The following is a 13,437-nucleotide window of genomic DNA, read 5'->3' as shown; positions in this document are numbered from 1 at the left end:
GCAGGGAGTTGGTCTAGATGATCCCTGTGGTCCCCTCCAAATCTACGTTTCTATGACTCACAACCAAAACATTCCCTTGTGCAGCCTCAGCTTTTGTAGCTGGAGTCAGTCCACTGGTCTGTCAGCCAGCCAGCCAGCCAGTGAGGGCTCCGCCCTCCCCAGTCAGGTGGGAAGAGGCTAGCAAATCAGGGAGCAGATCTCGCACGACTCCCAGCCAATATGGGGCTGCTGAGTATGACATAAGAACCGAAGAAGACGCAGTGGAGATCCATTTGGCCCAGTGCTCTGTCTCTGACAGTGGACAGCCGGGACTCCGGCGGAAGATCACTGGCAGGACACGGGAGCCCGGGCTCAGTTCCGGATTCCAGTTTCTCAACGAGAAAGTCAGGACAGAAGCAACAAAAGGAAAGGGAGATCTAGACATGGGTGCCTTTCCTTCCTCGCTGGATTATGTCCAGCCCACACAGGTCTGGAATTAAGAGCCTCCACTTCAAAAGGCAAGCCGTCCTCCGGTTTCGAAACGAAGCGCTGACGTTTGCCATCCCTTCTGGTTTGCCAGCTGACCACCGGCATTCTGCCCCCAAATGACCACCATCGACAAATTTGTTCTCTCTGGAGTTTAGCCTTTTAGGGTGTTGGTGGGCATGCGAGTTAGCAGGGAGTCGTCGCTTTGTGGTTTGGGGATGACCTGGAGTTTGGAGCGAGTCGAGACATTTTGTTTTTTAATTCGGAGGGGAAAGGGAGGAGTGGTGATAGACGGCCTCTGTGGCGGCTACATCGCTTTCGCCGTGAGCTGTGAGGCAAAGAAGCTTTTCGCAGACCGAAGGCTTATCAAATGCCTCATCTTAGCCTCATTATGACAAACCTGATACCCCATATTGGAAACCCACAAGGAATAATAATAATAATAATTTATTATTTATACCCCGCCCATCTGGCTGGGCTTCCCCAGCCACTCTGGGCGGCTTTCAACAAAATATTAAAATGCAGTAATGCATCAAACATTAAAAGCTTCCCTAAACAGGGCTGCCTTTAGATGTCTTCTAAAAGTTTGGTAGTTGTTTCTCTCTTTGACATCTGGTGGGAGGGCGTTCCACAGGGCGGGTGCCACTACCGAGAAGGCCCTCTGCCTGGTTCCCTGTAACTTGGCTTCTCGCAGGGAGGGAACCGCCAGAAGGAAGAACTGAGCACAACAGCCCTCTCCTCGGAAAATCGTATTCAGAGGCATATTTTGCCCACCTCGGTGGAGGCAGTACATAGTTTCAGTTTAGTAAAACTGTAGCCCTGAACTTTCAGGACACAAAGGCTAAACAGAGAACAGCGTATTCTACAAATGAAGAACGGAGCCCTTCAAATTCGCACGCCGGCCTTCGCTAAGTCGGTATAGTTAGCGTTTACCTCAGCTTCTCCATCTGCAGTATGGGGATAATAATAATAATAATACTATCTTGCCTCGTAGGGTTGTTTAAAGACAGCTGGGGAAAATAGTAGTATATAAAATAAAATAAAAATAATAACCAGGGTTGGACAGAACTTATTTACTGACTCCAGGTGTGGGCATCAGTCTGATACAGAGTGTAAGCACCAGCCCTCTTGCCAGAGTTTTTTCGGGCTTCATAGAATTATATAGCTGGAAGGGACCCTGACGCTCATTTAGTATAACCCTCTGCAATGCAGGAATATGCAGGGGCCCCATACTGGGGGATCGAACCTGCAACCTTGGCGTTACCAGCACCACGCTCTAACCAACTGAGCTATCCTGAGATTCAAAACCCTGGACTCAGCTACATTAACAACAACAACAACAACAACAACAACAACAACAAATTTTATTTATATCCTGCCCTCCACAGCCGAAGCCAGGTTCAGGGCGGCTAACAACAATAAAAAAATACAACATTCTAAAATCATTTCATTATAAAATTATTCAAATCAAATTGATGGCAACCATTGGGCTAGAGTTCTGTGAAGATTGCCAAAGGAGGGAGTCAGGCTGTGCCCTGACCAAAGGCCTGGTGGAACAGCTCTGTCTTGCAGGCCCTGCGGAAAGATGTCAAGTCCCGCAGGGCCCTAGTCTCTTGTGGCAGAGCGTTCCACCAGATCGGGGCCACAGCCGAAAAAGCCCTGGCTCTGGTTGAGGCCAGCCTAACCTCCCTGGGGCCCGGGATCTCCAAGATGTTTTTGTTTGAAGACCATAAGTTCCTTTGTGGGACATACCAGGAGAGGCGGTCCTGTAGGTACGAGGGTCCTAGGCCGTATAGTAAAAAATAAAACATTATAAATGCGTTATAATACCGTGACACCAGATGGCACTATAGAGCTAAAATCGGAACTCTATGAAATTTTCCATTGTGGGCTTAAAAATGTGGCTTTTTTCCCCCCAGAGCATTTTTTAAATAACTTTGTAGATGCAGCCCCTGTCTCTGGTTGTGGCAGCCTGTGAGGGGAAATGTTGTGGGTTGAAGGACGCAAGGAGGCAGAACACTTTGAGTTTTTGGGGTTCCGAACAGCAGTTGGCGTTGCGACAAATGATACCCCAGTCTTTGCTAAACTAGTGCCCTCTGGTTGTTTTGGACTACAATTCCCATCAGCCAGACGTTGTCAGGTTGGGAAACACTGGCCTTTACGGTTGCCTAAAAAGGAGGATTTGGTGCTGTTTCTTAACCTTTCTCAACTCCATCCATCTGTAGTATCTGGTGATGGACTACTATGTTGGGGGAGACCTCTTGACGCTGCTGAGCAAATTTGGGGACCGCATCCCGATGGAGATGGCTCGCTTCTACCTGGCTGAGATGGTGATGGCCATAGACTCTATACACAGGATAGGTTATGTACACAGGTAAGTGGAGCAGTTGGGGGGGTCTCGTGGGGGGAAGGGCCAAGAAAGAGCACTCTAGGCTAGGCCCGAGGAAACTCTGGCCCGGGGTCTGATTGTGGCCCTCTAGCCCTCTTTATGTGGCCCTCAGGACTCTCCCTAGGCCTCACCGTAACCAGCTCAGCTTTGCACCCAGAAAGCTTTTGACTGGCTAGACTGGTGTTTGCCAAAATGGGCGATACCGTCCCCTGGGGGGTGCTGGAACGATCCAGGGGGCAGTCGTCGTCTCAGGTGCAATTGGGGGAGGGGCATTAAATAAAAATAAGTGGAAACACAAAGGAAGAAAAGGAGAGAGGAAAAAAATTGAAAACCCATTTAATCTATTGTGTAATGGCACTTCTTCTTTTCCTTTGGCGATCATTCGTAGCCTATTAATATTGTCTTCCAAAAACACGGTTTTAACAGTGAGTCCGTAAGTGACTGTGGAGGCCTATTCTTGATCCACACGTCCTTCCACAGTGGGGGCATAGGTTTCCAAGCGGGAGTTGATCATGGTGTGGATTTACCAAGCATGCCTTCCTCTTAGCACATTTCTCCCTTGTGTTCTGAGTTCGAGTTTCTTCATGGCCCATGACACCTTTGGTAAAGGCTGTTCTCCTATGGAGCATTCGCAGGCCAGTGTTTCCCAGTTGTCTGTCTTTATACTGCATTTTTTTAGCTTTAGAGAGTCTTTAAATCTCTTTTGTTGACCACCGGCATTACGCTTTCCATTTTTAAGTTCGGAATGACACTTACCAGCTGGTGGGGTGCCATTGTAGGATTGCAGCAACACCCCCCCCCCCCAGATCTGGCCGTTGTATTGGAGGCGAGGGGTTTTCCTGGGCACGGGGAACCCTTTTCGGCTTCAGCCTGGCCTGGGAAATGGATCACAGCTTGTCTGCCCCAGGCGGCTGTGGTGACGACCTGGCCCCTGGGGCAGACTGGACTATGCGTGGGATTGAGCTACTTGTCAACTTATTTTTCAAGACATTGTAGGTAGAAATATACAGTGGTGCCTCGCAAGACGAAATTAATTCGTTCCGCAAGTCTCTTCGTCTTGCGGTTTTTTCGTCTTGCGATGCACGGTTTCCCATAGGAATGCATTGAAAATCAATTAATGCGTTCCTAGGAAAACCGCCCCCCGCGGGGCGGAACAGCTTTCCGAAGTGGGGCGGCTGGGGCAGGTGTCCACGCCCCCCCTTCGGAACAGCGTTTTAAAATGCTGGGGGGGAGCGAAGCGCTGCCGAACCCCAGCATTTTAAAATCTCCCCGTGTCCCGGGAAGGTTTTAAAATGCTGGGGGTCGGCAGCGCTTCGCTCCCGACCCCCAGCATTTTAAAACCTTCCCGGGACACGGGGAGATTTTAAAATGCTGGGGGTCGGCAGCGCTTCGCTCCCGACCCCCAGCATTTTAAAATCTCCCCGGGACAGGGGGAGATTTTAAAATGCTGGGGGTCGGCAGCTAACGCTTCGCTCCCGACCCCCAGCATTTTAAAATCTCCCTGGGACAGAGACTTCTCTGCTGTCCCTTGGAGATTTTAAAATGCTGGGGGTCGGCAGCGAACGCTTCGCTCCCGCCCGCCAGCATTTTAAGATCGACCGGGGCAGGCGGGGGGGGGGGGAAGGCAGGCGGGGGGGGGGGAGCAAAGACTTTTGCCCCCCGCAGGCCTTCAGAAGAGGTCCTCTTCTGAAGGCCGGCTGTGGGCGAAAGTCTTTGCTCCCGACTGCCAGCATTTCCCATAGGGAAATTCGTCTTGCGAAGCGCCTCCAAAACAGAAAACCCTTTCGTCTTGCGGGTTTTCCGTCTTGCGAGGCATTCGTCTTGCGGGGTACCACTGTAGATAAGTAAAAGAAGGCAGATTTGTCATGGATCAAAGAAGGTAGATTTCCAAGAGGGTTAAGTAATTTTTTGGGGAACCTCTGGGCTAGAATATGCCCTCGATCTCTACTCATGCATCTTACTTGCTTAGATAGAGGATAGAGCAGGGGTCCCCAAACTAAGGCCTGCGGGCTGGATAAGGCCCAAGGGACTCGTTTATCCGGCCTGCAATGACCTCCGCTGCCCGCTCTTACCGGTGCTACGTGGCTGCCCACTTCTGGGTCGGAGAAGCACCGGAAATAGCTTGTGCGCATGTGTTATTTCCGGTGCACATCCGGGTCGGAGGAGGCCCGTGCACATGCGCACAAGCTATTTCCGGTGCTCCTTAGACCCAGAAGTACACTGGAAATAGCGTGTGCGCACGCGTATGGGCACGTGCTCCCCCGCCCTCCAGCCCGACGCGTGATCGGCGCTGGAGACACTGGTCCGAGGCGCGGTAATTTTGTTGACCCCTATGATAGAGGGTTCTAGGCTGCATCCTATTGCCCGCTCCCTGCACCCATTCACTCACCTCCCCCCCCCAGCCCAATCAGTCACCCTAAATCCCAGCTCTGCGCTCCAGAATAGGCAGAACTCGAACCCAGCACTGGGGCTTTCTCAGAGTTCCATGCCGATTTGCCGCCAAACTCCTCAAACCCCCAAATCCCTTCTCCTTTGCCCATCACCGTGTTCGAAGAAGCAGAATATTGGAGGCAGAGTGTGTGGGGTGTGTGTTGGGGGGAGAGATCAACCCCTCCCACTTTCTTGCTTTTGCCTCTGGAATTTCTGGGCTATAATCCCCTTGCAAAGCAAATTATTTCGGTTTGCAGGTCTCCGCCAGGCTCCCCCCCCCCGCCCTTCCTGACTCTGCAGCCTGCTCCAGAGGGGGCAGAGGAACGTCTATGGGGTCAGGAGGGGTTGTGGGGTGGGGAGAGGACCAGGCAAGAATTCCAGAGTCTTTGTGACTCGCCCGCCTCCCCGCCCCCAGCTGCTGGGTCCATGAGGCCGGCCGGCGCCCCCCTCGCACACAGAGCTCCTCCACGAGCCAAAACAGCCATAAATGTTGTCCTAGATTCATAATCGCCTAATTCATCTCAGGCTGTGCAAGACAAACTGGGCTTCCCTCCAAACCACATGAGCGGCCGAGGCTTGGGAATGCAGAGGGGCGCTGGGGGGGGGGTGTTGAAGGCGGAGTGGCTTTCAAAGGAGGAATCCCCCAAGCAACGGAAACCCCCAACAAAGGCTTCTAGGGACCCAGGTAGATCTTGGGACCCCAACGGAGAATGCCCCACACTTTAGACAGGGTCTTTCCAGTGGTGACCTCTGGAACTCCCTCCCCAGGAAGTTCCTGTGCCTCCACTTTGTCTGTTTTGGGGAGAAATCTTGAGATGTTTTTCTTCTTTGGAATCCCAATCTTCTGTGTGTCTTTCCTCTCAACTAAATAGCCCCAAATGCTGCTGATGAAACAAAGCAGTAGGTCTTAATTTGGGCCCCAGCTCTGGACAGAAATGCCTTGTGGAGCATCAGATAGCATTGCCTCTGAGCATGTGCAGAGCGTCCTTCTTTTGCTGTTCAGTAACCATGAGCAGTGCCGTATAGTTAAGGCCATAGCTGTCAACTTTTCCCTTTTCTTGCAAGGAATCCTATTCGGAATAAGGGAATTTCCCTTTTAAAAAAGGGAAACGTTGACAGCTATGGTTAAAGCTATGGCTTTCCCAGTAGTGATGTATGGAAGTGAGAGCTGGACCATAAAGAAGGCTGGTCGCCGAAGAACGGATGCTTTTGAATTATGGTGCTGGAGGAGACTCTTGAGAGTCCCATGGACTGCAAGAAGATCAAACCTATCCATTCCTAAGGAAATCAGCCCTGAGTGCTCACTGGAAGGACAGATCCTGAAGCCGAGGCTCCAAGACTTTGGCCACCTCATGAGAAGAGAAGACTCCCTGGAAAAGACCCTGATGTTGGGAAAGATGGAGGGCACAAGGAGAAGGGGACGACAGAGGACGAGATGGTGGGACAGTGTTCTCGAAGCTACCAGCATGAGTTTGACCAAACTGCGGGAGGCAGTGGAAGACAGGAGTGCCTGGCATGCTCTGGTCCAGGGGGTCACAAAGAGTCGGACACGACTAAACGACGAAACAACAACAACAAACTGTGAGCCTTGCCAGAGGGGCCAGCCTTTGAATAGGGACTGGGCCCTTCTCTACTTCCCCAGAACTCCTCGTTTCAGTTTCCCAGTCTCCAGACTTTCTCACTTATCTCTTTCCACTCCCCAACAGAGACATCAAACCAGACAACATCCTCCTGGACCGATGTGGACATATCCGGCTGGGGGACTTTGGCTCCTGCCTCAAGCTCCGCAAAGACGGGACGGTAAGACTTGAATTGGGGGTAGGGGCGATTAGGAACAGGGAACCAGGCACAGGGCCTTTTTGGTAGTGGCACCCGCCCTGTGGAACACCCACCCGTCAGATGTCAAACAGATGACTAGCTACACAACTTTTTGAAGACATCTGAAGGCAGCCCTGTATAACGAAGTTGTTTGATGTGTTTTTATTATGTTGAAAGCTGCTCAGTGTGGCTGAGGCAACCCGACCAGATGGGCGGTGTGTTGTTGTTGTCGTTGTCGTTGTCGTCGTTGTCGTTGTTGTCTTCTTCTTCTTCTTCAGCCTGCCTTTAGAGGCAAACTGACATAATTAATTTGCCCTATCTGAAACAATGCGAAAACTGAAACAAGGACACCTTCCGAAATTCGCACTTTGAATTTTTCAGGGCAGTTCTCCAGCTAATAATAATAATAATAATAATAATAATAATAATAATAATAATATTTTAAACCCTGCCCATCTAGCTGGGTTTCCCCAGCCACTCTGGGCGGCTCCCAACAGAATATTATAAACACGATAAAACATCAAACATTAAAAACTTCCCTAAACAGGGCTGCCTTCAGACGTCTTCTAAAAGCCAGGTAGTTGTTTATTTCCTTGACATGATGGGAGGGCGTTCCCCAGGGCGGGCGCCACCACCGAGAAGGCCCTCTGCCTGGTTCCCTGTATCCACACTTCTCACACTGAGGGAACCGCCAGAAGGCCCTCAGCGCTGGACCTCAGTGTCCGGGCCAAACGATGGGGGTGGAGATGCTCCTTCAGGTATACTGGACTGAGGCCATTTAGGGCTTTAAAGGTCAGCACCAACACTTTGAATTGTGCTCGGAAACATGTGCCAAAATGTACATAGCTAGGGCAAAGTGTAGGAAAACCCCTACTCCAGCAAAAAACCACAAAAAAGCAGCACACAAATACGTGTTCTGTGTGTGGCAGGTCTGCTCGACGATAGCTGTTGGCACCCCAGATTACCTCTCCCCCGAGATTCTGCAAGCGGTGGAAGACGGCGCTCACTCTTACGGCACAGAGTGCGACTGGTGGTCCCTCGGCGTCTTTGCCTACGAGATGTTCTTCGGCCACACTCCTTTCTTTGCCGACTCCGTGGTGGAGACGTACGGAAAGATAATCCATTTCAAAGTAAGCGAGGGGCGGAGGTCTGCGGGTTTGTGTGGGTTCGCCTCTCCCGACGGAGAATCAGGGTCCAGATCTCTCCCTGGGCGCCCTTTCCGATTGTCAAAACTCTCCCGTCCGAAGGAGCACTTCCGGTTCCCTCCGTCGGTTCCCGACGTCCCTCCCGAAGCTCTGGCCTTGATCGAAGGGCTCATCTGCCCCCGGGAGATACGACTGGGGCGCAACGGAGTCCGGGACTTCCAGGAGCACCCCTTCTTTGTGGGCGTGGACTGGGACTCGCTGCGGGACTGCGTGCCGTCCTTCGTGCCCGAATTTGCCAACGCCACGGACACCTGCAACTTTGACGTGGTGGATGACTGTCTCACTGACATGGTGAGCGGGGGAGGGGTACGTGACTTTTTATTTGTCCCCCTCTACTCCCAATTCTTCTCCCCCCAGTGCCAGTTCATCTGAAAAACACCATTTGGGTAACTGTGGACTCCATGGGTGAGATAGTTTTACAGAGTTGTCCCTTCCTTGTCCTGCTCTTTGGGCAATAATTCCTATTGCTTCGCTTGTTTCAAAATGTGGTGAGCCAGCCCTACTGGCTATGGGGCAGTGGGGGGTGGGTTCATGTTCATTCTCCTAGGTGGGGCCCCAGGAAACCACCTCAGAGTCCTGCCCTGAACTTGGCAGTTTACAACAGCTAAAACACAATCTTCACACACTTGGCTGAGTGTCAGACCTAATGACTACAGCAGCTCATCCCCAGTAGGTCTTAGAAAAGTTTGGATTTTTTTCTTACCCCTTGAATCAGTTGCCGAAACTAAAATTAGGGTTGCCATACGTCTGGGAAAATCCGTACGTATGGCAGCCCATGTTGGCAGTGTCGTTTTTGCCACTTTTCCTGAAAAATCGCTCAGAAACGTCAATTTTTTGTGTGATTTCCGCCAAAAAAGTTCCAGAACTTTGTCCCCCCGCCACAAAGCTTTTGTGTCCAGATATTTTTGAAATATGGCAACCCTACTCAACTTTCCTATCTCACCGCTGCTACTCTTTATCATTATTCTTATTATTATTGGGTTTCACATATTACATTACAATATAGATGTACCAAAGCCGTGAACACCATTTCCTCCCAATACATTTACATTTCTATTTCCTCAATCCATCATATTCTTTTCTCCTTTCTCCCACTTCCCTCCGCCCCCACTCGATTTCCTCCGCATTATACCATTTACAATAATCTTTGCATTCTACAATCTTCTCAAATCATCTATATATTCTTAATATCTTTCCTTACTAATTTTTCTTCCATCCAGTACATCATATTAGCACACATATATATCTACGGGGTGAGCATCAAAAGTGCAAGTAGATAAATAGGTACCGCTCCGGCGGGAAGGTAAACGGCGTTTCCGTGCGCTGCTCTGGTTCGCCAGAAGCGGCTTAGTCCTGCTGGCCACATGACCCGGAAGCTGTACGCCGGCTCCCTCGGTCAGTAATGCGAGATGAGCGCCGCAACCCCAGAGTCGGCCACAACTGGACCTAATGGTCAGGGGTCCCTTTACCTTTACCTTTAATAGGTATCTAAAACCATTTGCACATAACAAAATATGTATTTTATCAAAGTAATTGTTGAACTGAAATATAATTTTAGGTCGCAGGCTAGTAGGCAGGCCCATGACTTATATCATAGGAGCCTACACAACACAAAACACTGTTGCTGTATGTAGGTTTTATTTTATTTGTTTTTTATCTTATATTTTGGAAATATACATCCAGTTTTTTCCCCTTTAAATTTTATGGGGGGCCCCAAGAGAGGGATGAAAATGTCAAATCTTCACGAAGGCCAACTATCCAGACTGGTCCTACATGGGCCAGAAAAAAAGCCAGGGAAGTCTCCAAATAGGAGATCCATCACAGAAGGAGAAAGGAAAAAGGAAGAGGGAGAGGGGATCAAGTTGATTCCAAGCCAAAGGCCAGGCGGAACAACTCTGTCTTACAGGCCCTGCGGAAAGAAATTAGATCCTTCAGGGCCCTGGTCTCATGAGACAGAGCGTTCCACCAGGCCGGAGCCAGTGTTGAAAAGGCCCTGGCTCTGGTTGAAGCTAATCTGACTTCCTTAGGGCCCAGGACCTCTAGGGTGTTGCTATTTATGGACCTTAAGGTCCTCCACGGGGGGTACCTGGAGAGGCGGTCTGTAGGTACGAGGGTCCTAGGCCGTGAAGGGCTTTAAAGGTAAAAACCAGCACCTTAAATCTGACCCTATACTCCACCGGGAGCCAGTGCAGCTGGAAAAGAAATGGGTGAATATGCCAGGTCGGGGCGGGAAAGGTAACCACTGTATGTAAATCTGGCACTGCCAGTAGGGGGCGCTATGCCCACCCTGCTGCTGCTCTGGTTAGAACTGATCCCCCCCCCCAAACACCCACCCACCCTCTGTGTGCTTGTGTCTCCCTTTTCCTAGGAAACCTTGTCGGATGTGATGGAGAGCTCTCCGCTCGGGGTTCACCTGCCCTTCGTGGGGTATTCATACACCTACACAGCAGCAGCAAAGTAAGACGCCTTTGGGGGTGCCGGGGGCGCTTGGGTTGGGAACCCCAAGGCTGGTGTCAGAAGCCAGTTGCAGGCCTTGGAATTGAGGTAGCCGGACTCCAGGAAAGGAGAGGGGCCCTGTTACCTGTGCAGAAGGTAGTAGGTGTACACATAGGCTGAATCTAGACCTATATAGAAAAAAATGCTTTAAAAAAACCCCACCGTTTTAAAATATATATTGAATTTTGCATTAGCTCACCATCGCCATCTGGTGTCATGTTTGTGTAATGCGCTTAAAACACACTTAAGACGTTACATTTGCACCTGCGTAGCTGAGTCCCTGAGGGACACAGGTGGCGCTGTGGGTTAAACCACAGAGCCTAGGACTTGCCGATCAGAAGGTTGGCGGTTCGAATCCCCGCGACGGAGTGAGCTCCTGTTGCTCGGTCCCTGCTCCTGCCAACCTAGCAGTTCAAAAGCACATCAAAGTACAAGTAGATAAATAGGTACCGCTCTGGCGGGAAGGTAAACGGTGTTTCCGTGCGCTGCTCTGGTTCGCCAGAAGCGGCTTAGTCATGCTGGCCACATGACCCGGAAGCTGTACGCCGGCTCCCTCGGCCAATAAAGCAAGATGAGCGCTGCAACCCCAGAGTCGTCTGCGACTGGACCTAATGGTCAGGGGTCCCTTTACCTTTACCTAGCTGAGTCTCTGGTCCCAAGTTGACCCCTGGGCAAAACGGTCTTGTGGCAACGCAGAGACCCTGCCAGGATCGGGTCCGTGAGGTTCTCCCTTTCTCTCAGACAGAATGAGGCGGAGGAAAGAGGCCGTGGGGACGTCAGCATGGAGGTCGACGGCAGCCAGAGGACTTTGCCCCCAGAGCAGTCCCCCAAGCAAACCCCGGAGGAGCTGGTAGGTTGAGGGACCAACTGGAGCCAAGATGGGGCAGCGGAGAGCCTGACCTGGTACCCCAGAGGCACCTCAGTGTCCAAGGTTTCACAGACACCTCCGTCTTGCTCCCTACCAGGCATGCAAACTCCCAGATGGACAGAAGCTTGACGTGGCCACTTTCCTAGAGTTGCAGTCGGCGCTCGAGGAGGAGCTGAGGAGCCGGGAGATGCTGTGTCAAGAGCTCAGCATGGTCAAGGTGGCCAACCAGACCTTTGCCAGGTGAGGGTTATGGGCGTTGGGATATTGATGCTCCATTCCACCTTAAGAACGGGCATGTGGAGTTGCTGTATGTCACATGTCTGTTTACTTCCAGCACAGCCTGCTGGGAACTTCTGTTGTGTATAGCTTTTGCTTTTGCTTCCTGCTCTTGGACATGAGAGCAGACATGTTTTCTTTGTCCTGAACTACGCTGAATGAACTGCTTGTAAATATGCTTTAAGGGACGAGGGTGGCACTGTGGGTTAAACCACAGAGCCTAGGACTTGCTGATCAGAAGGTCGGCAGTTTGAATCCCCGTGACGGGGTGAGCTCCCGTTGCTCGGTCCCTGCTCCTGCCAACCTAACAGTTCGAAAGCACACCAGTGCAAGTAGATAAATAGGTACCGCTCCGGTGGGAAGGTAAACGGCGTTTCTGTGCGCTGCTCTGGTTTGCCAGAAGCGGCTTAGTCATGCTGGCCACATGACCCGGAAGCTGTACACCGGCTCCCTCGGCCAGTAAAGCAAGATGAGTGCCGCAACCCCAGAGTCAGTCACAAGTGGACCTAATGGTGAGGGGTCCCTTTACCTTTAAATATGCCTCTGTCCGCCACTTCTGTTGTGTGTTATTCACTCTGCTGATTGAGGTGTGCTCAAGCTTCGGAAGGCTTCTGAAGCTGTGTGTCGCTGTTTTGATGCTGTTCCACGGACCGGAGTTCACCCAGCTGCCAGCCGGTGGGCTGGAGCCAGCTGTGGGCCTGCGAATTGCCCCCGTTCCCTTGGACACATCCAAACAATGGGATGCAGGGCTGCAACGGGCATATTTCTTCCAGGCCAAGTGCCCTGTCTCCAATGCCCACCTCCGACTGTGACCCAAACGCGACAAGCCGCAAGAGTGACTTGAGAAGTCACACCTTCAGAAGGAACCAAAAGACCATTGTTGTGCCACAAAGTAGAGAGGAGGAACGTTGTCGAAGAAAGAGGACTGGGTAGCAAATTGTCTCAGGTTGTTTCGCACAACAACAACAGCAGCAGCAGCAACAGCAGCAACAACAACAACAATTAATAATAATTTATTATTTATACCCTGCCCATCTGGTTAGGTTTCCCCAGCCATTTGGGTAGCTCCCAACAGAATATTATTATTAATAATAAAAGCGATAAAACATTAAAAACTTCCCTGAACAGGGCTGCCTTCAGATGTATTCTAAAAGTCAGATAGTTGTTTATTTCCTTGACATCTGGTGGGAGGGTGTTCCACAGGGCGGGCGCCACCACCAAGAAGGCCCTCTGCCTGGTTCCCTGTAACCTCACTTCTTGCTAGGTTCCCCAAGCCACTCTGGGCGGCTCCCAACAGATTATTATTAATAATAATAATAATAAAAGCTATAAAAGATTAAACATTAAAAACTTCCCTGTACAGTACATGCCTGCAGATGTATTATAAAAGTTTATTTCCTTGACATCTGGTGGGAGGGCGTTCCACAGGGCGGGTGCCGCTACCGAGAAGGCCCTCTGCCTGGTTCCCTGTCACTTGGCTTCTTGCAGGG

At 51.0% G+C, this 13,437-nt stretch overlaps 1 protein-coding gene across 5 annotated transcripts in view; it reads left to right on the top strand.

Annotated features, from left to right (window-relative positions):
- Positions 1 to 13,437, top strand: part of DMPK (DM1 protein kinase) — a 54,082-nt gene that overhangs the window by 30,532 nt on the left and 10,113 nt on the right. For 4 of the 5 annotated variants that reach the window (XM_082231109.1, XM_082231108.1, XM_082231110.1 and 1 more), the window contains exons 5-11: positions 2,691 to 2,839; positions 6,991 to 7,084; positions 8,032 to 8,232; positions 8,350 to 8,613; positions 10,676 to 10,764; positions 11,545 to 11,653; positions 11,769 to 11,911. In XM_082231109.1, the coding sequence (XP_082087235.1) occupies positions 2,691 to 2,839; positions 6,991 to 7,084; positions 8,032 to 8,232; positions 8,350 to 8,613; positions 10,676 to 10,764; positions 11,545 to 11,653; positions 11,769 to 11,911 (1,049 nt within the window). The remainder of the gene's footprint in view (positions 1 to 2,690; positions 2,840 to 6,990; positions 7,085 to 8,031; positions 8,233 to 8,349; positions 8,614 to 10,675; positions 10,765 to 11,544; positions 11,654 to 11,768; positions 11,912 to 13,437) is intronic. The other variant, XM_082231107.1, reaches the window with a different exon arrangement.

This window comes from Podarcis vaucheri (assembly GCF_965113315.1).
Source record: "Podarcis vaucheri genome assembly, chromosome: 7".
NCBI classification, from domain to species: Eukaryota; Metazoa; Chordata; class Lepidosauria; order Squamata; family Lacertidae; genus Podarcis; species Podarcis vaucheri.
Note: the sequence above shows the minus strand (reverse complement) of the source record. Positions and strands in the feature narration are given on the sequence as shown.